The 23,933-nt window shown below is 37.4% G+C and overlaps 2 protein-coding genes across 3 annotated transcripts in view; one reads left to right on the top strand and one right to left on the bottom strand.

The window, feature by feature from the left end:
- LOC132092304 (DNA replication licensing factor MCM3-like) overlaps positions 1-15,203 on the top strand; it is a 98,808-nt gene extending 83,605 nt beyond the window's left edge. For both annotated transcript variants that reach the window (XM_059498480.1, XM_059498479.1), the window contains 14 exons: positions 1,036-1,166; positions 2,225-2,463; positions 2,594-2,702; positions 2,892-3,045; positions 3,744-3,875; positions 3,991-4,199; positions 4,368-4,542; positions 4,755-4,881; positions 5,565-5,715; positions 5,853-5,993; positions 6,222-6,328; positions 6,629-6,693; positions 14,354-14,438; positions 14,625-15,203. In XM_059498480.1, coding sequence (XP_059354463.1) covers positions 1,036-1,166; positions 2,225-2,463; positions 2,594-2,702; positions 2,892-3,045; positions 3,744-3,875; positions 3,991-4,199; positions 4,368-4,542; positions 4,755-4,881; positions 5,565-5,715; positions 5,853-5,993; positions 6,222-6,328; positions 6,629-6,693; positions 14,354-14,438; positions 14,625-14,823 — 2,024 coding nt within the window. In that variant the 3' untranslated portion in view covers positions 14,824-15,203. The remainder of the gene's footprint in view (positions 1-1,035; positions 1,167-2,224; positions 2,464-2,593; positions 2,703-2,891; positions 3,046-3,743; positions 3,876-3,990; positions 4,200-4,367; positions 4,543-4,754; positions 4,882-5,564; positions 5,716-5,852; positions 5,994-6,221; positions 6,329-6,628; positions 6,694-14,353; positions 14,439-14,624) is intronic.
- A 3,498-nt stretch (positions 15,204-18,701) lies between these two features.
- On the bottom strand, positions 18,702-23,141 carry LOC132092297 (stathmin-4-like). Its single transcript, XM_059498470.1, has 6 exons — positions 23,046-23,141; positions 22,006-22,061; positions 21,286-21,381; positions 20,956-21,149; positions 20,678-20,869; positions 18,702-19,935 (listed from the first exon to the last, which is right to left on the bottom strand). Exons 2-6 carry the CDS (start codon positions 22,016-22,018, stop codon positions 19,876-19,878), a joined length of 555 nt encoding a protein of 184 aa, XP_059354453.1. The 5' UTR covers positions 22,019-22,061; positions 23,046-23,141; the 3' UTR covers positions 18,702-19,875.
- Between the last annotated feature and the right edge of the window lie 792 nt (positions 23,142-23,933).

Genomic DNA, 23,933 nt, shown 5'->3' with positions numbered 1-23,933 from the left:
TAGTCGACTAAAAGTCTCGTCATTTTAGTCTAGTTTTAGTCAAAAGAAAACTCAAGGTATCTTAGTCGACTAAAAGTCTTTTAATTTTAGTCTAGTTTTAGTAAAAAAAATTTATTGTTTTTTTTAAATAACACATTATTACTGATAAAAATTTCAGTAAAAAAAGTGTTTCACATATCTCAAACATTGGTTAAATGTCATAATTACCTGACAAAATACACTTGTTGAATGATTTTTGTTGGATGCAAATGTTAAATATGTCTGGTTTTCAAATTCTGATTTAGGAGACACATTCACAAATGATTAACCTGATCACAATTTTTTACTTTATTGATACTGCTTTTAATCGTAATGCAAAGAACGGTCATCGGGACATAAGCTGTCATATACAATAAAAGAGCCTGCGCAGCAACAGGAAATTTAATTTAACACAAAAAGCCTGCCTAGACGGTGGACTTGCGCTCAGGAATTTTTTTTTATTTTGTATTTTTTGAGCGGCGTGTGGACAAATTCTTTTTACGCACACACTATTTTATTTCTTGATAACAGACCGCTGCTAACTATAACACACAAATATCAAGCCTCTTCCTTCGACATAGCATGTCGTCGCTCATCACTCTTGTTCGCTTCAGGTGTTGTGCGTTCAGCAGTTTTGTGTTGCAGCCACAGGCTGGCAGCAACAGGAGTATGAGACCTGTAACTTGAGAAACAGCGTGAAGCCGCAAACTCGTTCTGAATTTTTAAAGGCGTAACAGTTGATGAAAAAGCAGAGACGATTGTAGACGAAAATGAAGAGAGATTTTATCTTAGTTTTTATTTTATGCAAAACATTTTCGTTTCGTCTTTTTTCGTCAACAATAATGCATGTTAATTTAGTCTTAGTCAGCGTTTTTGGACAGTGGTGCAGTCTTGTCATCGTCTCGTCTTAGTCATGAAAAAAAAGGTTGTTGACGAACATATTTCGTCTCGTCTCGTCTGACGAAATTAACACTACATAGATGGTTCATTTATAAAATGTTCTCCTTGTGTTTACAGGCTCTTTGGTGCGTCCCAAAGTAGTACGCAGTGTGCACTACTGCCCAGCCACTAAGAAGACCATGGAGCGCAAATACACTGATATGACCTCTTTGGATGCTTTTCCTTCGAGTGCCATTTATCCCACCAAGGTACTGTACTCTAAGATTAGTGGAATAGCACATAGATATTTTGGATCAGGAGTTTTTCAAATGTTTTGATGCCCCAAATTTGATGATGACCTTGTGAGAAACTGCTTTCTAAATAGGGGTGGGAATCTAGGCACCTCATGATTCGATTCAGTTGCGATTCAGAGGGCTGTGATGCAATGGTACAATGATTATCGATGCATATTTTTTCTATACACATTTTTTTTTTCACTGTGTGACTTTTAAAGTAATTGTTATGATCAGAAACAAAAATTTATGCATTTAGCAGACACTTGTATCCAAAGCGACCTACAGTGCATTCAGGCTAACATTTTTTACCTAACATGTGTTCCCTGGGAATCGAACCCACAACCTTTTATGCTGCTAACGCAATGCTCTACCACTGAGCCAATGAATTTACTTGCAATATCTTTTTTTAATAAAACAAATTGAAGTGATTTGGTATGTCATAATGTGGACTTGACAACCCTTTATTCAACATGAACTGCAGGCGGCAGATTTCACTGACCATGGGTCAAGAGTAAGGAGCATGCTGGAGGATTTGCTGCTTAACAGATCCTGAGCTCATTGACAGATATCTTATCTTGTGAGATGTACTTCCATACTTACATAGTTAACTGCAAGCGATCATTCAAAAGTAATTTAATGCTCAAAAATTATATACAATATTAGAATGTTTGTGTGAGTGGGCAGGACTGGACACACAAATTGCGAGAGTGGGATTAAGAAAACAGTCCCATGCTGAGTTCTAAGCCAAAGTGCTTCCATACGCTAGCTTTTAATGCAGAGGGTGCCTGATCATGCGTCCATACGTATGATTTTCCCCCCACCCTTTTTTGTAAAATACATAGTCACTCATGTATTTATAGATACATACTTATAGTCTGTGAGAGAAATAGTGAGGGTGATTAACATTTCTTTTTTTTTTTATGCTGAACTTTACTGTAGCAGCCAGCTGGACCTCTGTTTGATTATCCCTGGTCTAGATTGTTCATAATGGTTTCTTAAATGTTCTCACTTTCTATATTTGATCCATTCAGGATGAGGAGAACAATCCACTTGAGACTGAGTTCGGTCTGTCCATCTATAAGGACCACCAGACCATCACAGTGCAGGAAATGCCCGAGAAAGCCCCTGCCGGTCAGCTGCCCCGCTCTGTGGACATCATCCTGGACAACGACTTGGTGGATGCTGTAAAGCCAGGGGACCGTACGCAGGTGATCGGCACCTACCGCTGCCTGCCTGGCAAGAAGGGGGGGTTCACCTCGGGCACCTTCAGGTAAAGCTGTTTTGGAATTTTATCACAATAAAATCAGTTTTATTGTATAATTGTTAGTAAAAATATAAATGTTCATAATATGATTTGCTAAAGCTTTGATGTGTTTTGTTCCCCGTGTGTGTTTGTTCAGGACCATCATGATCGCCTGCCATGTCAAACAGATGAGCAAAGAAGTCTCTCACTTCTTCTCTGCAGATGATGTGGCCAAGATCAAGAGCTTCTGCAGAACTCCCTCGAAGGTAAGAGGATGGATGTGTAAATGTGTCTAAGATTTGGACTCGTAATTGTTGTGTAATAGATCTAAAGATTTGTACACATGCCTAGTGCATCACTAATTTGGAGACAAGAGTTTGGTAAAGTTATGTTTCCTTAATATGGTTAATATTTAATATATAATATGGTTAATATTTTTGTTTCTACTCCTGTAGAATTTGTTTGATCAGTTGGCTCGCTCCCTGGCCCCAAGCATTCATGGTCACGAGTACATAAAGAAGGCGATTCTATGTATGCTTCTGGGAGGGGTGGAGAAGGTTTTGGAGAACGGCTCACGCATTAGAGGAGACATCAATGTGCTGCTCATAGGTATTTAATTGCTTAGATTTGCACAGAAGAAATGAGAGACATTTAAGGAAAACTGAATGATTCACATTTACAAATCGGTTTCTGTGCTAGACATCAGATTGAGAATGCCACTATAACTATATAATTTGTAATTAGGTCCAAATGAAATCTGCTTTTTTTTTTGCTATATTCTCTTGCGATCTATTGATAATAGATATATAAAGTTTATTTCACATAAATAAAGCTTTAGGTTGCAATGACTTTGAGGATCTAAACTAGGTGTTTCAAACTGTTTGAGGCCCGAAATTTGATAATCATCTTGCAAGTACACCCTTTCCTAAAATATATAGAAGCCCTATTCATATTCTGTGAGAGAAATGGTAATAGTGATGTCATAATGTCAAATTACTTTTTTCACCTGTTTTCAGTGCTTTAATGATGTCTTTGGGTGCTGTTCCTTACAGACCCAGCAGATGGCGCAGAATTGATCAGTTTACTGGATTAAAAAAATTTATAACGATTAAAACTAGTGTTCATTTCTAAATGTATGCACTTATTATGAGGGAAAATCTGCAGAATGGATTTATATTATTGGAAAAAACATTATTTACAGTATTATATTCTAATTGATAGCTTCAAATAAAATCATTTTACACAAAATACTTAGTAAATGAACACATAAGATGTTTAAATTCTGCATATATATCTCTATTTCTCAGGTGACCCCTCAGTGGCCAAGTCTCAGCTGCTTCGATATGTTCTGCACACTGCTCCTCGTGCCATTCCCACCACAGGCCGAGGTTCGTCAGGTGTCGGTCTGACCGCAGCCGTCACCACTGACCAAGAGACAGGTACTGCGTTCCACACACACCATTAAGTCAAGGACCCATAGGTTCATTAGTAACAGCTTTGCTTATTTCAGAGTTTTGGCTGTTCTCTTAATATTAAGTTGTGTCTGTCTCTCAGGTGAGCGACGTCTCGAGGCTGGCGCCATGGTTTTGGGGGATCGAGGGGTGGTCTGCATTGACGAGTTTGACAAAATGTCAGATATGGATCGCACTGCTATCCATGAGGTCATGGAACAGGGACGGGTCACCATCGCCAAGGCCGGCATCCACGCCCGACTGAATGCCCGCTGCAGCGTCCTGGCAGCTGCCAACCCTGTCTATGGCCGAGTAAGTGTTCATAAGATCTGAAATATCTAAGTAAGACGGCTTGCATTGTTTCAGAATGTTATTCTTAATAAATATCCAGTTTAGTTCAGGTGATCAGACTTGATAAAGCAAGGATCTGGATTATAGCTGATGCGAATAGCAACTCTGTTTCTCTCTCGTCGTCTGCAGTATGATCAGTATAAGACCCCCATGGAGAACATCGGTCTGCAGGACTCCCTGCTGTCTCGTTTTGACTTGCTCTTCATCATGCTGGATCAGATGGACCCAGAGCAGGACCGTGAGATCTCCGACCACGTCTTGCGCATGCACCGCTACAGAGATCCTCATGAGCAGGACGGAGCAGGTACAAGCTGATAGGCAAACATTTTATATTATTTATTTAGTGTTAGGTTTGCCATTTCTGTGCAGTTACGGTCGTAAAATAGAGTTGCTTAAAAATGGAATAGGAGACAGTATTTTAACTTTGAAAATTATATTCTGTACTACAAATGAATCATGTTGCAAATAGTCTCTGCTGTAGTGTTTATTGGTCTCCCATGCGTTTGTGTGTTTCAGCTTTTGCTCTTGGTGGTACAGTCGATGCACTGGCCACTGAAGACCCTGATGTAACTCAGGAGGAAGAAGAGGAGCTACAAGTGTACGAAAAACACAATCCACTCCTCCATGGCAGCAAAAAACTCAAGTAAGGACTCATTCTGTCATTTCCTTCTCTAATGCAAATCACAGTGGGTTACTCAGACCAGATTATGTCTGGTTTATGATATTGCAACATGTCATGCCCCATATTTGAATAGGGATGCCATGTTTTGCTTTTCTACTTTTTCCAGAAAATATATTACTGTTTAAAGGTTTGGGCTTTGTAAGATGTTTAAAATGTTTTTGAAAATCTCTTATGCTCACCTAGGGTGGATTTATTTGATCATAAATACAGCAAAAGCAGCAATATGATATATTACTGCAATTTAAACTAACTTTTCCATTGTAGTAAATTTTAAAATGTAGTTTATTCCTGTGAAATTTTTAGCAGTCATTAGTCCAGCATTCAGTGTGACATGATCTTTCGGAAATCATTCTAGTATGCTGACCTGGAACCTTTAATATTATTATCTGTATTATTAAGTTGAAAACAGTTGTGCTGCTTAAAATTTCTCTGGGATCCGAGATCTACTGTATTCAGGATTATTTAATTAATAGAAAGTTCCAAAGAACAGAATTGATTTGATTTAATGCATCTTTAAAGGTAGTGTAAAGGTAGTTTAATAATGCATAAAATAAATGCTCTACATGCTAATGTTTTCTTATACATTCTTAGCTGTATGTGAACCCATTATTATACACCTACATTTTTTTGTTTTCTTTTTTTAGGGACCGAGTGGTGAGCAAAGCGTTCATGAGGAAGTACATCCATGTTGCCAAGGCTCTTTCTCCTGTTCTGACTCAAGATGCAGCCAATCACATTGCAGAGGAGTACTCACGTCTGCGCAGCCAGGAACAGCTCGGCTCTGATATTGCACGGGTAAATGCAGCCGTGTTTACAAGCTCAACAAACTTATAAATTGTATTTTTAAGGTCAAGTATTGGTAAATAGCTGGTAAAAGTTCTTATGCTGTCAGGTAACTGATCTGATGAATCTGTGCTGTGTTTTGTCCTCAGACGTCACCCGTCACTGCTAGAACCCTGGAGACTTTGATCCGTCTGTCTACAGCTCACGCCAAAGCTCGCATGAGCAAAGTTGTGGAACTGGTGGACGCAGAAGTTGCTGTAGAGCTTGTGCAGTTTGCCTATTTCAAGAAGGTCTGTTTGTTTGTATTGCAGCTCATTGGTCACAGTTGTTTTCTTGATATTAGAAAGATTTTATTTGAATTATAATGACTTTAATCCATTAGTTTTTTTTAAGATATAGGTACCTTATAGATGGAGTTTACAGATTCCTACTTTTTAATTTGTTGTACTTCTGTTGAACTTGGGTTGATTTTCTGTCAATTTAATTAATGTCTCCGTCCCTTATTCCCCATTCTTTAGGTTTTGGAGAAGGAACGTAAGCGCTCTAGAAATAGTGAGCAAGACGCAGCCTCAGAGGATGAAGAGGAGGATGAAGTACGAGACACACCTCGAAGACTGAGAAAAAGGTCTAGTGTTATACCACGAAAATTTAGCAAAATCATTGATTACAAATTTTCCAAGATACACATGCCATTCGAAAGTTTTTATATTCTTGTAAGAAGTCACAAAGCTCACAAATGCTGAATTTAGTCGATCACGGCGGATCACAGCAAGGAACACAGCAAGAACAACAATATTCTGAAATATTATTACAGTTTCAAATAACCGTTTTCTGTTTTTAAATAAATTAAAATCTAATTTGTTCTTGTGATGGAAAAGCGACATTTTCTGAGTGTGTTTTCTCCTTTTTGTCTTTCTGAGCGCAGACAAGCTCGGGGCAGTGAGTCACATGACCCCTATGACTTTGATACTGAGACTGAAGTACCACAAAGTAAGCTAAACCAGCAACAAACATTTTATATTTGTTACACTGAATGGGTTAAATGAATTCTACATTATGTTTTAAGTAAATACAACATGTCATTATAAAAAAAAACAAAAAACATATTTTGAAATATTTTTTTAACATAGAAATTAATAAAATAGAGATGCTTTTTAAATAAATAAAAAGAATGTTATTAATAAGAAAATGAAAATATTATAATTAGATTGTTTTAAATATGAATATTGTAAGAGCCGTATTTCATATTTCAAAATGTATATTTTCATATTTTTATTATGTAAATTTGATACAGTTATTATTTATGTTAATTAGTTATTTCCTGTTGAATATACTTCTTTACATTATAGTTGTTCTTACTGCGCATGTTCGGTAACTTCCATTTTGTAGCACATGTAAGAAAAGTTTGAAGCTCATGCAATAAGTGCAGATGGTCGTGGGAGAACACAAAACTTTTGACCGTTTATCATAGCATAATTGCCTTATGAGTATAGTATCTCTACAAACAAGTTGTTGAGAAGACATCGCTGCACTTGGATTATGCTGTATGTAAGAACGTGATTCTTTGTTGATTTGGAAGAATAAACAGTGATAAACGAACTATGGATTTCAAGTGTGAATCAAGGCAAGAAGATACGCGTCAAAACTTGTGGAATAAATACCACATTCACATGTCCCTTACATGTAAGTCAAAAGTTTTACCCGTTATTTAAGTGTGTTTACAAGTGCGCACCTGAATGCACGTTAATGGAAGACCGTGCTTAAGACGTCAGAAGGACTCGCTTCGCTTGTTGTGGCCAAATAGTGCTGTGCAGGACATTGGATTTATGAATGAATGAAGATCGATCATATTACCGCTTGCAATAAGTGTTAGTTGTGTAACTTTGATTGTAAGTAAAATTGCACGTCTTGAAGTGTTACAAATGGCGGACAAAAAAGACGACGACGACGATGTTGTTGAGCGGTCTGAACGCAAGAGGGCGCTAACGGACAAGGGTTTGGAAGAGAAGCTTCACAACCAGATAAACGCCAGACGAGGCAAGTTGAGACAATTAACTGCAAAATCAAATGAGATTGAATTGCTTATGGAAAACATTTCCAACTTGAATGATGTTGAAAACAAGCAGTTTAAACTCTACAAACGGATGTTTGAAGAATTTATTGAAAGTAATGCAACAGTGCTGCTGTATTTGAAAGATGAAGAGCATGATGCTGATCAGGATTTCTGGTTTCAGCCTAAATTATTATGCTGCAAAAAGTTCATGGAAAAAGTGAAGTCATGGATTGAGGAAACTAAACAGTGCATTAAGATGTCTCAAATCTGTGATAATGAAGTCTCACCAATGGACAGTGTGTCAATGGTGTCATCCAGGACGGTCACGTCTAATAAGTCAGGAAGTGGAACAGCATCTGTTTCCAAAAAATCATCCATATCTACAGCATCATCAGCTCGTCTAAAGGAACAAGCTAACAGAGCAGCTTTGTTGGCTAAAGCAGCCGCTCTAAAAGAAAGACAGGAGTTGGAAATGAAAGAAGCAAAGTTAAAGGCTGAAATGGAAAAGTTGGAAATAGAAACGGCTCTTGCAATGTCTGATGCTAAAATTAAAGTGTATAAAGATTGTGAAGAACAACTACAGTATGCAGATCAAAATGTGGCCATCCAAGCAGCCAATGTAGTCATTCCAAAACAGGATCATTATGAATATGATGAATACAGTGTAAGATCAAGGCATGGTAAAATGCTATCACGTCCTGAAGCAGTTCATTCAAGTATACCTGCAAGTGTCAGACCTAAGAAAACAAACACTGCAAAGGAATGGTCAACACCAGTCAATGAAACATTGTGCGGTAACACTGATACATCAGAATTTCAAAGAGTGATGCAACGCCAGACAGACATCACAGCAATGCTTGTGAAGAACCAACAAATGTCTTGTTTACCTCAACGTGAGGTTACTTTGTTTCATGGAGATCCACTTGAGTTCAGATCTTTTATGAAGGCGTTTGAACATGCTGTTGACTCCAGAGTTGACAGTAGTGCTGACAAGTTGTACTTTCTGGAGCAGTACACTAGAGGTGAGCCCAGAGACATTGTCAAAAGCTGCCAGCACATGCCAAATGATCGTGGTTATGCAGAAGCAATGAGACTTTTGTATGAGAAGTTTGGAAATGAGTTGAAAATTGCGACAACCTTAATGCAAAAGGCATTCAAATGGCCTGAAATAAAGTCAGAGGATGGAAAATCTTTAAGTGCATTTTCATTGTTCCTGGTTACTTGTCGCAATGTAATGGAGGACATTGAATACATGGATGAGTTGGATAATCCTACTAACATGAGGATTATTATCTCAAAATTGCCATACAAGTTGCGTGAAAGATGGAGAGCCCATGCTTACGAGTATGAGGAGCACAATAGAAGAAGAGCCAAGTTCATTCAGTTGGTTGAGTTTGTTGATCGCCAAGCAAAGGTAATATCAAACCCACTTTTTGGAGATCTGGATGCTTTGGCAGGTGATAAAAAACACACCAACAAGTCTTTTCAAGGAGCTAAGCTGAAAAGAGAAGGAAAAGGAAGTAGTAGTTTTGCAACTGACTTCAAACAGGTTGGCGAAACTCAAAAAGACTTGACAATGATGAAAAGCAACAGTGCGCCAGTTATCAGTGCTTTCACTAAACCTTGTGCATTCTGTGAGAAAAGCCATACATTGGAGCAATGTTATCAGTTTGGTGCTAAGCCATATAAAGACAAATTTGACTTTTTAAGAAAGAATGGATTTTGCTTTGGATGCTTAGTCAAAGGACACTTAAGCAAAGATTGTAACAGAAGAAGCACATGTCAGCTGTGCTCAAAGAGACATCCTAGTATGTTACACTTAACCACACAAGACAAGATTCCTGAGAAGGAAATGGTAAAAGTTGATAAAACTGAAGTTACCACTTTACCCACCACAATGAGTCACGAGACAAGTGCCTGCACTGGGGCCGGAGACGACTGTGTTCTTGCAATAGTACCTGTCAAGATAAAGTCAAAAAAAAAGTAACAAGTGCGTGGAAGTGTATGCCTTTGTGGACCCAGGCAGCTCTGCTACCTTTTGCACTGAGGCACTAGCAAGACAGTTGAATGTCCAAGGCAGGAAAATTGACATGATGCTAAGCACCATGAACTCAAGCAAACGAGTGGAAAGTTACATGCTCACTGACTTGGAAGTGAGTGGATTGGAAGAGAACAACTTCGTTGAACTTTCCAAAGTGTTTACACAAAAGAGCATACCAGTTTCAATGGAGAACGTTCCACAGCAACAGGAAGTTGACAAATGGCCGTACCTCAGTGAAGTGAAGTTACCTCACATTGATGCTGGAGTGGAGATCCTCATAGGGAACAAGGAGTTCAAGCTTCTGGAACCATGGAGAGTAATAAATAGTAAGCACAATGGGCCATATGCAGTAAAGACTGCCCTTGGATGGATTTTGAATGGACCTCTTAGAGAACCTGAAGACAGCATGCATGGCTGTGCACAAACAAGCGTTACAGTCAACAGAATTTCCCTGGAGAGTGTGGAACAAATGCTGATACAACAGTACAATCATGATTTTCCCGAAAGAAATTGTGATGACAAAGCCGAATTATCACAGATAGATCACCAGTTTTTGGAGTCTGTATCTAATTCAGTGCAATTTTCTAATGGTCACTATTACATTGACCTTCCAATCAAGAAAACGATTGTCCAAATGCCTAACAATCGAAGTGCAGCTGTCCAGCGAGTGTTAAATATCAAAAGGAAATTCAAAAAAAATCACTCCTTTCATGAAGAGTACAAAAACTTCATGAATGGCATGCTGAGCAAAGGTTACGCAGTCAAGGTGCCTTCATCACACTTACGTCGTCAAGATGGTCAAGTTTGGTATATACCTCACCATGGGGTGTACCATCCTCAGAAGAAGAAGCTGAGGGTGGTGTTTGACTGTGCTGCAAGTTTTCAGGGAGTGTCTTTAAATAGTGAGCTATTACAGGGTCCAGACATGACAAATTCACTCATTGGAGTGCTCACCCGCTTCAGACAAGAGTCAGTTGCCATGACGGCAGATGTCGAAGCTATGTATTACCAGGTGAGAGTTCCTGAAAAAGACAGTGACCTGCTCCGCTTCTTATGGTGGCCAGATGGAGATGTAGATCAAACCTTGGAAGAGTACAAGATGGTTGTCCATCTCTTTGGAGCAAAATCATCTCCAAGTGTAGCTAATTTCGCTCTTAGGAAGACAGCAGAAGAAAATCGCAGCAAATCATCTGTTGAAGCAGTTCACACAGTTCTTAAGAACTTTTATGTAGACGACTGCTTAAAGTCTGTTTCAAGTCATGTTGAAGCAATTGCCTTGTACAATGATCTCACAAAACTTTGTGCGAGCGGAGGATTTCATCTTACAAAATGGGCAAGCAACAGTCGTGCATTGTTAGCCTCTGTTCCTGAAGGTGAGAGAGTTGAAGATGCAAGAGAATTGGATTTGAGCCGGGATGCACTTCCTGCTGAGAGAGCATTAGGAGTGTTATGGTGTGTCAATTCAGATGTGTTCAAATTCAAAATCAGTGTGAAAGAAAGACCTGTAACAAGAAGAGGAATCCTGTCAGTCACAAGCTCCATCTATGACCCATTGGGCTTTCTTGCACCTGTCATATTGCCATCAAAGATTCTAATGCAGCAGTTGTGCAAAGAAAAGCTTGCATGGGACGACAACATTCCAGAACAGTGTGCAGAAAAGTGGATTGCCTGGTTACGAGGGCTAAATCAATTGACTGACTTCAGTGTGCCAAGATGCATTAAACCTGTTGACTTTGGAGTTTCAACTTCCGCACAACTACATCACTTCTCAGATGCTAGCGAAGTGGGATATGGAGTTGTGTCATACCTCAGACTGTTAAACTCTGATGGACTCGCACATTGTGCCTTCATGATGGGGAAGTCACGTGTGGCGCCGTTGAAGCAGACCACCATTCCACGTATAAAGTTGACTGCTGCAGTTGTTGCTGTTAACACAGACAAAATGCTGAAAGATGAACTGGAACTGGAATTGCTTGAATCTGTATTTTGGACTGATAGTACCACTGTTTTGAGATATATTGACAATGAAGGTCTGCGTTTCAAAACGTTTGTGGCCAACAGGATTGCCGTTATAAGGGAGTCGACCAGACCACAACAGTGGAGGTACGTCAACACCTCAATGAACCCAGCTGATTGTGCATCCAGAGGACTTACTTGTGAAAAGTTCATGAAAAACATGAGTTGGATCCACTGTCCTTCTTTTCTCAAAGAACCAGAGAATAAGTGGCCTGAAACAAATCATGACTTATCAACAAAAATGGATGACAGTGAGGTTAAACACTTAGCTTCAGTGAACCTTGTGTGTGCAGTGGATGGCACAGATGCTGTGAACAATTTGATCAATTATTACTCTGATTGGTACAAATTAAAGAGAGCTGTGGCATGGATCCTTCGTTTTAAGGAGATAATTATACAGCGCAGCAAAACAGCCAAAGACAAAGAAGTTCAGAGTTGTGAGACAAAACCCACAGCAGAAAACTGCAAAGCTCTAACAATGCAAGACTTAACAAGGGCTGAAAATGAAATCATCAAATTCAGTCAAAGTCAAGGATTCAAAGAAGAAATTTCTTCATTGCAAAAAGGTAATCCATCTGTTAAAAAGAACAGTTGCCTTTCTAAACTGGATCCAGTACTTCAGGATGGATTGCTGAGAGTTGGCGGTCGTCTTGGTAAATCTGCAATGCCTGAGCATGTGAAGCATCCTATCATTATACCCAAATATTCACATGTCACAACTTTAATCTTAAGAGACATTCATGAGAGAATTGGACATTGTGGAAGGAACTATATGCTTTCAAAGTTGCGACAAAAATTCTGGCTTCCTTCTGCAAACTCCATTGTCAGGAAGTTTCTCTCCATATGTGTGACATGTAGAAAGATTAGAGCAAAGGCTGTAGAGCAGAAGATGTCAGAGCTGCCACATGACAGAATAATGCCAGATCAACCACCCTTCACCAATGTTGGAGTAGACTACTTTGGACCGTTTGAAGTCAGACAAGGTAGAAGTAATGTTAAAAGATATGGCGTATTGTTTACCTGCCTAACAACAAGAGCTGTGCATATTGAAGTTGCACATACGCTGGACACAGACTCGTGTTTAAATGCTATCCGACGTTTTGTGTGCAGGAGAGGGCAGGTGTCAATCATGAGAAGTGACAACGGTACTAATTTCATTGGTGCTGAGACTGAACTGCGTAAGGCCATTCAACAATGGAACCAATCAAAAATCGAAAGCACTCTCATGCAGAAAGGAATACAATGGATATTCAACCCACCTTCTGGATCTCATTTCGGTGGAGTATGGGAAAGACAGATAAGGTCTGTTAGAAAAATCCTGAGATCTGTGCTGAAAGAACAAACACTTAATGATGAGAGCTTGCATACATTCCTGTGTGAAGTGGAAGCAATAATAAATGACAGACCACTTACCATTACAACCGATGATCCAACAGATCTTGAACCCTTGACACCTAATCACCTGCTATTAATGAAAAGGAAACCAGCCTTACCGCCTGGACTTTTCCAAGAACAAGATGTATATGCACGGCGCAAGTGGAAGCAAATTCAGTATCTTGCTGACCTATTCTGGAAGCGATGGGTGCGTGAATATTTGCCCTTACTCCAAGAGCGTCAAAAATGGAATCAAGTAAAGAAAAATCTGGCAATTGGCGATGTCGTCCTGATAATAGATGACTCTTCACCAAGAAATTCATGGGTCTTTGGTAGAATCATGAAAGTATTTCCAGATAACAAAGGACTGGTAAGACGTGTGTTGGTTAAAACTAAGACCAATACATTGGAAAGGCCTGTTGATAAGTTGTGCCTTATCTGTGAAATGGACTGTTAAATACTCTTCAATATCAAGGACTGTTTCTATGCCACACAAAGAAATGGACAGTTCAAAATTGATAATGGGCACTTAAAGTTTCTAAAGTGATGTACAATGTAAATATTACTTCAGTTTAGGTAATTGTCAGTCTTCCTGCCTGTCAATTAGGGGCCGGAAATGTAAGAGCCGTATTTCATATTTCAAAATGTATATTTTCATATTTTTATTATGTAAATTTGATACAGTTATTATTTATGTTAATTAGTTATTTCCTGTTGAATATACTTCTTTACATTATAGTTGTTCTTACTGCGCATGTTCGGTAACTTCCATTTTGTAGCACATGTAAGAAAAGTTTGAAGCTCATGCAATAAGTGCAGATGGTCGTGGGAGAACACAAAACTTTTGACCGTTTATCATAGCATAATTGCCTTATGAGTATAGTATCTCTACAAACAAGTTGTTGAGAAGACATCGCTGCACTTGGATTATGCTGTATGTAAGAACGTGATTCTTTGTTGATTTGGAAGAATAAACAGTGATAAACGAACTATGGATTTCAAGTGTGAATCAAGGCAAGAAGATACGCGTCAAAACTTGTGGAATAAATACCACATTCACATGTCCCTTACAAATATATTAAGATGTCTAGAAAGCATCTTTTAATGCACATAAATGCACATTCAAATGCTATGAATAATATAATGAATAATATATTTTGTCTCAGTTCAGTCCCCAGCTCCTGCGAGGCAGGATGAGGAGCCGATGGACATTCCTGATAAGAACGGTCACTCAGAGTTGTCCGATGACAGGTAGGCATTTAGGATTCGGCTACTGAGATTTTCTGTATCTCTAACACTCAGCATTTTCAAAGGGCTGCCACATCCTTTTGAAGTATTGTTTGTGATTAAGTTCTCAACAGAAACTGCATGGCCTGCAGGACAGCTGATTGTTTCGGCTGCTGTGTCTGACGCACCATGTGTGTGTTTTTTCTGTAGGTTGAAAGAGTTTAAAACCGCATTGCTGGAGGTGTTCCGCTCCTCTCATGCTCAGTCAGTTGGCATGATTGCTCTGATGGAGGGCATCAACAAGAGCTGCCCATCACCATTTACAGAAACTGAGGTCCGTGCTGCCCTCGTCCGCATGCAGGACGACAACCAGGTTATGGTGGCTGATGACATCATCTTCCTTATATAAATGTGTTTTCTGGAGAGAGTTCAAGTGTAGATCTATATCAGAAGATCTGCAGTATGTATGCTATGTTTGTTTTCATATTCTTGTACATGCATGCACATTCACTCAATTTCTTAAGTGCATGTATTAAAAAAATCGAGTTTGATTTTTGCCAAGACATTTTTAGTTCTTTTTCTCTATGTAACATGTGTTTAATGTTTATCGGCTTTCTTAGATTTGGTTAATATTCTTCAGAAATTAGCCTTTTCTGTTGGCTTTTATATTTTTCTTAAGAATAGTTTGGACCAGTGTCTGCAGATTATTTGACATGTTTTTTTTACAACTTGTAAATACTGAATTATTGTTTAAAATAATTAAATCGCTGAAAATGTAAAAAAAAAAAAGTGTCAATAATGTTCAGTTATATACTTCAGAATACATTTGTTCTGTTGGAGTTGTGGCCTAATACTCCATGCACATTGAGCTGTGGTGCTTAAGTAGGAGATGGAGGTTTCAACTTATTCTTCAATTCCCAATATTGTCCTGCCTGTCAATAAAAAATAGGCAAAAACGTTTTGTCATCGACTTCATTGTATTTTTCTACTCTATACTTATACATAAAAAATACTTATGAATGCACTACATACACTGTACTTTTAATATACCAAAAGACTAATGATCAAGATCTAGCGTTACATAAATCTCTGCTCTTTTGCGTAACACCAGAAAGCCACATAACCTCTAGTCATGCATCAGACATTCCCAGTTATTATTGCCCGTTCAGTCTAGTGTGGGTTGAGTCTGTTTGTGTTGTTATGACTGGATTGTCTTATAGATGTAGAGCAAATGATGATTTAAAAGCAAAGTGCAACTCCTCATTTATAAACCTTTCTGCCTATGCATCCAGCCACTTTAAGATGTGTCTTCTTATTGTCCAGCTTCCCGGTTCAGTAAAACTGGTAATTGTAAACTTATGATAGTGTGGGAGCTGGAGAAAAACTTTTAAGGGGATAATGACACTCCAAACCTGCATGACTGACTTACTTTTGCAGAAAAACGAAAATATTTTAAAGAACGTTCTTTAATGTTCTGACTTCCATTATACAGCATGGGCAAAAAGACAGCTGAGGTTTAAGGTTTGAAATGACATGAGTGAGTAAATGGCTGAATTTAGATTTTTGCAACTGCTTCTCATGCCATTCAACATTAAACATACCATTTTGTTTTTCTCACCTGCTTGTAATGTTATTTTCTAAGAATGACTCAGGAGATGTTATCATAAGCTTGTGGCCGTGTTAGTGTTGGCTGCTGGAACATACTGTTTCAAGAAACGAGTCAGCATTGCAGTGACCTAAATTGAAATTAGTGGAGGAGTATAAGAGCACTGTGTAGGGCTACAAGTGTTAGTTGATATATTGCGGGCAAATTTAACACTGAAATTGCTAAATGTAACCCATTCATCAAGTACTCTTTATAAGCACCAACACTTTACAGCAGGGATGTATGGATTAACGTTAACAAAATCATTAACATGAAGTAACAATACATTTACAGCATGTATTACTATTAATATGACTTCCCGTTAATTTCAACACACAATAGTTAAAAACAGTCATATTATCAGAATTCAAAATGAAATTTTTTCTATTTGAATATTTTTTTAAATGTAATTTATTCCTGTAATAGTGAAGCTGAATTTTCAGCAGCCATTACTGCAGTCTTCACGTGATCCTTCAGCAAATGCTGATTTGCTGCTAAAGAAGAGTTTCTTATCAGTGTTGAAAACAGTTATCAATGTTGCTTAATATTTTTCTGGAAACTGTGATGCGTTTTCTTCCCACAGAATTCTTTGATTAATAAAAGAACATCATTTATTTGAAACGGAAATAACATAAAAATCTTTACTCTCACTTTTGACCAATTTAATGCATCTTTGCTGAATAAATGAAAAAAAAAAAGATTTTAATATTTCACATTGCCTAACAAAATAGTTCAAATATTATGAAGACTTTATGCATTTATATATTAACATTAACAGATTAATAAATTAAAAAGGGTCTCACAGCATTATTTATATTAACAGCTGAGAAACGTTTAAGGCAATGAAACTTGGAAGATCTCAATAAGCAGGCTAGACACACTTTTTTTTACTAGTTTTTTTTTTTATGTGCATGCACATGCATTTGTATTAGTTCACACACACACACACACACACACACACACATATATATATATATATATATATATATATATATATATATATATATATATATATATATATATATATATATATATATATATATATATGGGTCACTTTGTCTCAGCTATTGCAGCAAAAACCCAGTCCTTTCAGAACACAATCAACATATCCTGTCAAAGCTGCTGACCCATATAAAACGCATCTCAGTGCACTTCTGTATACAAATTTGTTATTCAGAAGTCTGCTGATGTGATGTGTATATGGGTGACACATGAGAACGTGGGAGAGTGCAGAGTTTAAGTGCCCAAGTTAAACATATAGTGAAACAGAAGAACCTCTAAAAAAAACACCCTTCTAGCCCACCTTTTATATTAAATTTGAAAAACCGATGAACAGATATTACAAAACATGCATTGCAGATTGGTCGTCACTCGTCATTATCAGAGTTAAATGTTCTCAAGATGATTATCTACAGTACTCCAGATTTGTCTCTATCTACATCAAGATCAGGAAGTTAAACGCTTCCTCACCAGCCCAAATAAACAGAAGAAGGCTAGATGCAGGGCTCAGACACTTGCTGTGCTTTGTGTGTTCCAGCTCTGAAGAGCCATCAGGGATCTTCCATTTTTATTCTGAAGATGCAGCTCTCTTTGGTGAGTTTGCCACACCAGTAAATTAAACTCTGATGATGTTGTTCTTCATTTTAGGGGAATACAAAGTGAAAAATAATCTACTTGAATTTAAAATTTGACTTGCAGGACTAAAGTTTGCGAAAGCTTTTTTTGTTGTTGTTGTTGATTTTCACTTACAGAGATTTTGGATGTTTAGGCAAATGAACAATATCAGAACAAACCGTTCAAGTATCCCACTGCAGTCCTCTGTCTCCATCTCCTCAGGTTTTCAGAGCTGTGCTGCTGCTTTACCTGCTTGCCCATTTATTAAATGGTGCTTCTCAGAAAATGTCTAAAAGAAAATCAATAAAAGAAAAGCGGGTCATCTTGGATCCATCTCTGAACATCTCAGTGAACGTCCACCCTTCTCCAAGCAGATCTCTGTCACCATGGACATTCGAGTGAGTTACAGTTGCTCATTTTGATCTCATATTATATGTGTGATATGCAGGGGTTCTTGTGCAACAAATACATGAATCATAGCAGTGATTTGGAGTAGTTTTAGGTTGTTTGGTCAATTTAACTTTTTTGTAAGTGAATTTTTATAAATGTTTTAATTCAGAGAATCCTGGGACAATTCACGAATCCCATCAAAAATCTCTGAGGCAAAATGTGAAAAAAAAAGCTGTTTAACCAAAGATGGTGAGGAAGACTTCGGACTGGAATCTAAACCCATTTACTACCAGATCAACGTCTTAAGGAGAGTGAAGAACAAAAATGCTATGCACTATGCCCTTAAACTAGAGACTAAAATAGTTAGTCTGGGCTGTACATGTGTTCTACCCGTTGTTGTGACACAGAATTAGTTCTATACTGTACAGTACTCTTACTATGTTATATATTCTGTATATCTATATTGTTGCATTAATCTGCCTATAAGTACAGAAAAGTTATGTGGCATTGATCAGCTTTTATTTATCTTGATAATTGAAATATATTGTAACCTTTTTGCTTTGTAATAGTTTGTTTCAGTGCAATAACTGTGTGAATAAGACAAGTTAAAATGCAAAAAACAAAAACAAAACTAAATCTTTGTTTTAGTTAAGAGAAGCCTTTATTTGACTTAACTAGAGAATTAAGTCATCTGGAAATTACAAACACAGGGAGCATTTACATTCCATTTTCTCACAAAATCTATTTGATTAACATCAGTTCTCATCATTGCACATACAGTGGCTCATTTTTGATGCTCCAGACACCAACATCAAACACCTTTGTCTTCATATCGAACAAGTAAAATAAACTTACTGGAATAAAGCTCAGTGACATGCCAAAGCAAAGTGCACCATTCAAATCTAAAACTTTCTAAGTATTTCCCAAATCCAAACAGGATCTCACACCTGAGTGATTTCATTCTTCATTTCTGAGATGCCACTATCTGTTTTCCTACTGATGAGCATCCTTATACCAATATAATGAATGAAAAAAGCTAAATGTGCTTATGAGTTGTGCTTAAAGTGACACTGTGCTCCACTTTTAATGTTTTGTATGTAAGAGGGATATGAGCTTTCACATTTACAGGCATCCAGAACGTTCTAATCTAACATTCATTTGATCATATTTTTACCTCGCATCGTCTCAGCAGGAAATGTGATAGATATTGTACCTCTAGCCACTTGATTACTTGTTAATGTATATTGTATAAGCATGCCTGAGGTTCCATGAAACCTTGTTGATTACTGAATATTGACATCAAACGATAATTAATGAAGCATGAGCCAAAGCCTCAGGAGATGGCACACGTTCTGGATAAAGTTGCTTTTGTGGTTTAGACTGTAAACAGATATTTCCATTAGTGAGGGGTGACTTTCAGATGTAGTTTATGTTAACATATTCATCTGTACTGGTTATGATGGTTATAAAAAAGCATCTCGTCAATTCTACTTCCTGTCCTCTTCTTCATTTCAAAAGATCGGTTTGGTATATTTATTCTTTTTCTCTGAAGCAAGCTTCTGGGCTTCTCAAAGCAACATACCCTTAGTGCAACTTGCATTTTCATCTAGACAATATCTTCCTGACTTTAATAATATTAAGTATTTTTAATGTTGTTAAGCCCCACAAAAGCTTGGTGAGTTGCAAATTGTCATTATCAATGTCCAATATGTCCTTTTTTTTAATGTTTTGGCTACCGTTTGCTTTATTTTCTCTTCACCAGTTTCCTCTCCCTTGACTATAATCAAGCTGTCCAGCGCAGCAGGCGCTCCTCTACCGACAGGCCTCCTCTTTCAGCTCTTTGTTCTTCCTCACCTCTTCTGCGTGTTTATCCTAAATAGACACACAAAAGAAAACTTGCTTAATGTGTGTTCATGCATGTATTATTGTGCCTGAGGGAAGCTAAATACAGCGGTATAAACAAAGTAAAGGAACAATCCACCCCTTTCTAATGCAATATTCATATTGATTCTATAATTAGACTTGGGAAGGGCTCAGATGCACAAAGGCAAGGATGCCACTGAATGTGTAATTGTCACCAAACTTTGGGACTTTTCATTATTATTATTTTCAATTTATAAATATTTTTAAAAATATAAATAAATATATTCAAATATATGTTAAATATAGCATTTTATATTATATTCTTTATATTAGAAATACTTACTTTTTTTTGAGAAATTATTACTTTTATTCAGCAAGGACACATTAAATTGATCAAAATAGATAGAAAAGACAGTTTAAAAATCAGATACATGATATATTTTTGAACTAGAAAAGATTGAAGTAATGGCCACTGAAAATTCACAGGAATACATCAAATTTTAAAATATTCTAAAATAGAAAACAGTTATTTTAAATGGTAATAATATTTCAAAATATTACTATTTTTACAATTTACTATTACTTTTTGTTTTTATGCTTTTTCTTTTATTAAAAAAAGCATCCTTGGTGAGAAAATATTATTTTTTACTATGTGCTATTTATTTTTTAAAAAACATAAGATACTTTAAACTTTTTAAACTCCTATAAAACAAAGTTTGGAATGGTAGTGATTTTACACAATGGTATGTACCTTTTCCTGTAGTCTCTCCAGCAAGGCAGCAAGCAAAGCCTCACGGTTTTCTTTGATGGCCTCCATCTTCTGCTCCAACTTTTCTTTAGCATTCTTAATGAAGTTGTTGTTCTCCTCAAAAGCCTTCTGGATGACCTCTCTCTCATGCTCCCTCTTCTCAGCAAGATGCTTTAACATCTCAGCCTCCTGAAACTGGGGAGAATAATTAAAATTTCAGCAGTAAAATCAGACCGAAGAGAGGAGTGGTTTGGGTATTTGGTTTGGGTGTAAATTCCAACCTTCCGCCTCTCCTCAGCTGCTTCCAGTTTCTTTTGGATCTCCTCCAGTGAGGGGTCCTTACGCTGGGGCATGGATGTGTTAAACTCAAAAGAAGGGGGTTTCAGGATCACCTCAAACGCCTGGCCCGAGGCCCGCTTGTTCAGCTCGATGACCTCCATATCTTTGATCACACACCAGCTGAGATCCACTGCATCTTCAAGAATGATCACACACAGATTAATGCGAGCATAATGTTACCAAATCTGTATTATATTTAAGCTCATTGTATTGTAGTGATAGAGATGTGTCTCTAAAGTATAAATAAAGATGAGCAGTGTTTTATTATTTACCTTCAGCCTTGTATGTGGGGTTTTCTTCATGGTTCGAATTGATGCAGGAGCACAGAAGTGACACTAGAGGAAGCTCCTTCACCTTGTCTCGATATGCTGTGCGGTGAAACGTCAGGTTAGTACAAAATTCCTTGTAAACATGAATAAAGCCTGCATTCTGTCAAAGAACTTGATCATACTTGGTTTAAGTGCAGAAAATTAGAGTAATTAACTCATTTGGCACATAAAATATCTCAACTACCTGATATCAATGAATGAACTGGGTCAAGTAAAGTGCTCCTAAAGTATATCTACTTGCTTATAGATAAAAGTACCTGTGAAATGCTTAAATATAAACAGAACAGAATATCTTTTTCGATTTTTGGAACAAACCACACATTTATCCAAGTAGAAAACTTTAAGGCAGGTCTATAACAAAATCAACCAATGGCGTGATCATGAAGGCGGGACTATATGTTTGCTTGCCCAATGGGAGTTGGGGGATTGTTTGGGAAGCTTGTTTGGAAACAGGTTAATTTCAAATCAATTACGTGTATTTCACATATGTAATTATTACCATTTCGAATATATAAGTATGACAATATAATTTATATGACATGTAAAAATATGCTTAAATATAATGTGCATGATATTTGTTACTCTGGAGAAAAATATTCAAATATTTAATTTGACAGTGGGGGCTTTGGAGTTTTGGAATCAGGGCTGACTTCTGTAGCTTACCTGCCAAGGTCATGTTTATGTGGGATTGTGTGTAGTTTATAACCCTTCACTCTGTCCTGTTTAGAGACAGCGAGAGAAAGACAGAAAGAGTGGATAAAAAAAAAGAGTATGTTGTTTTTTCCCCACAAGGATTAAACACAATAATTAGCTAATACAGTAACATTTTATGTCAAAAGCTCCACTGTGCATGAGATGTCTGAAAGGAGCTTGTTGTGTTGTGGTGGGACACTTAGTGAGAGAGGAGCATGAATTCAGATGAGGAGCAGCAGGGAGTGTCACGCACAATCTCTGTATTGTTACTCTGCCTAAAAGCTGACACTTATCAGTATACAAAACAATTTTAGAAAACAATAAACATTACATAAATCCTAAAACCATGTGCAAAACTGACACCACTGAGAGTAGCATTTCCCTGCGCTGTTCATAAATGCACACACACTACTTTTGTCCAAAAACACACTTCCTGCACGTAGTTTTCTTGCAGCTTGTCAGTTACAATATTTATCAATCCATTGTCACATCATCGTTATAAAACAAATTGGTATGACACCTTTATATATTATTAAACTGTTGCCTCATATAGCATATTCATAATATCAGGCTAAACACAGGTAAAATCCACTCTCAGATGGCTACATTAATATAAAACAATAATAAATAACAAAATCAATCCAAATGCAACCCTGATCACTGCAGTCAATGTGTATTTGTGCGAAAGGTTATTTACTGTCTCTTGCCTTGGAATGACATAATCTAAAGCACTCTTGAGTTAAGTCATCTTTTTACACATCGGTGCATAAATATTCACACAGACACAGATACATTTGCAAATACATTCCCATTTTCATGCATATATAAGTTGTTTTGAATATATTATAGATGGCAGACAGAGCATGTTATATTAGACCTCTGGTGCAGCACATTTAGTCTTAATTTCAAAGGTAACCTTTTACATTTTAGTAATAAATGCAAGTCAAATCACAAAAACATCTGAGCACTGCAAGTCTCCTCTTACTTGATTTCGTGATGCCCATACTCACCTTTTCTCCTTGATGAGGTGTTGTCCCTATCTCCCCCCTCTCTCTCTTGAATCTCTCCCTGGTATCCTCTTTTTCACCTCCCTCTCTTTTGCTCTGTGCTCCTCGGATACAAGAGCTCTGAAGCATCAGCAGCAGCACCCCTCCTACCGCATGACATCATCTTCCAGTGCTGCTATTGGACGAGGTGGGTGGCAGAGCACGGTGGGCCATTTCTCCATCACAGTGAAGGACGGGGGGTGTTAACTCTTTGTGCCTTACTGCAGGTGTCCATGCAAAATAGAGGATGGGTGTTTTCCAACACATACTGTAGATGACAACAAGAAATGACAGAGATTAGAATTTACTTTACAATAATATAAAAAATAATTGTACAATAATAATAAAAAAATAGTATTAATAATACAACAAAAGCAAAAACAAAACAAATCTTTTTTTCATTTTCAAAAATATAGTATATCCCCTTATATTACTTTAAAATGTATTTAGATCACTCATTACCCTCTGTACTATATCTCCATACCCATCCTATATGATTTCACCCAGAAATCTGTCCACAGAGAGTGCAACAAGAGAAGAAGACAAATAATGAAGGGATGTCAGGAAGCTAGAAGGTCTAAATACATTTGTTAGGGAGCGATGGACTCAAGCAAGGGGTGTGTCTCTGTACCGTACTGCAATGTAATAGAAACAAAATTGTTCTGACAGGAACGGGAAAGATCTTCAGTCAGACAGTGCTCCTCATATAATGACTGGAACACTGACTGGAAAGAGAGAGGGAGATCATCACAATAAGAGATGTGATGATGATATCATTTAGACTTCAGTTTAGCATGGTCTTAAGTTTTTCCTTACATATAGTATGGTCCAAAGGTATGATTTGATTTAACA

The sequence above is a fragment of the Carassius carassius genome, chromosome 18 (assembly GCF_963082965.1).
Source record: "Carassius carassius chromosome 18, fCarCar2.1, whole genome shotgun sequence".
NCBI classification, from domain to species: domain Eukaryota; kingdom Metazoa; phylum Chordata; class Actinopteri; order Cypriniformes; family Cyprinidae; genus Carassius; species Carassius carassius.
The sequence above is the reverse complement of the archived record's forward strand: the minus strand, read 5'-3'. Positions and strand labels throughout refer to the sequence as shown.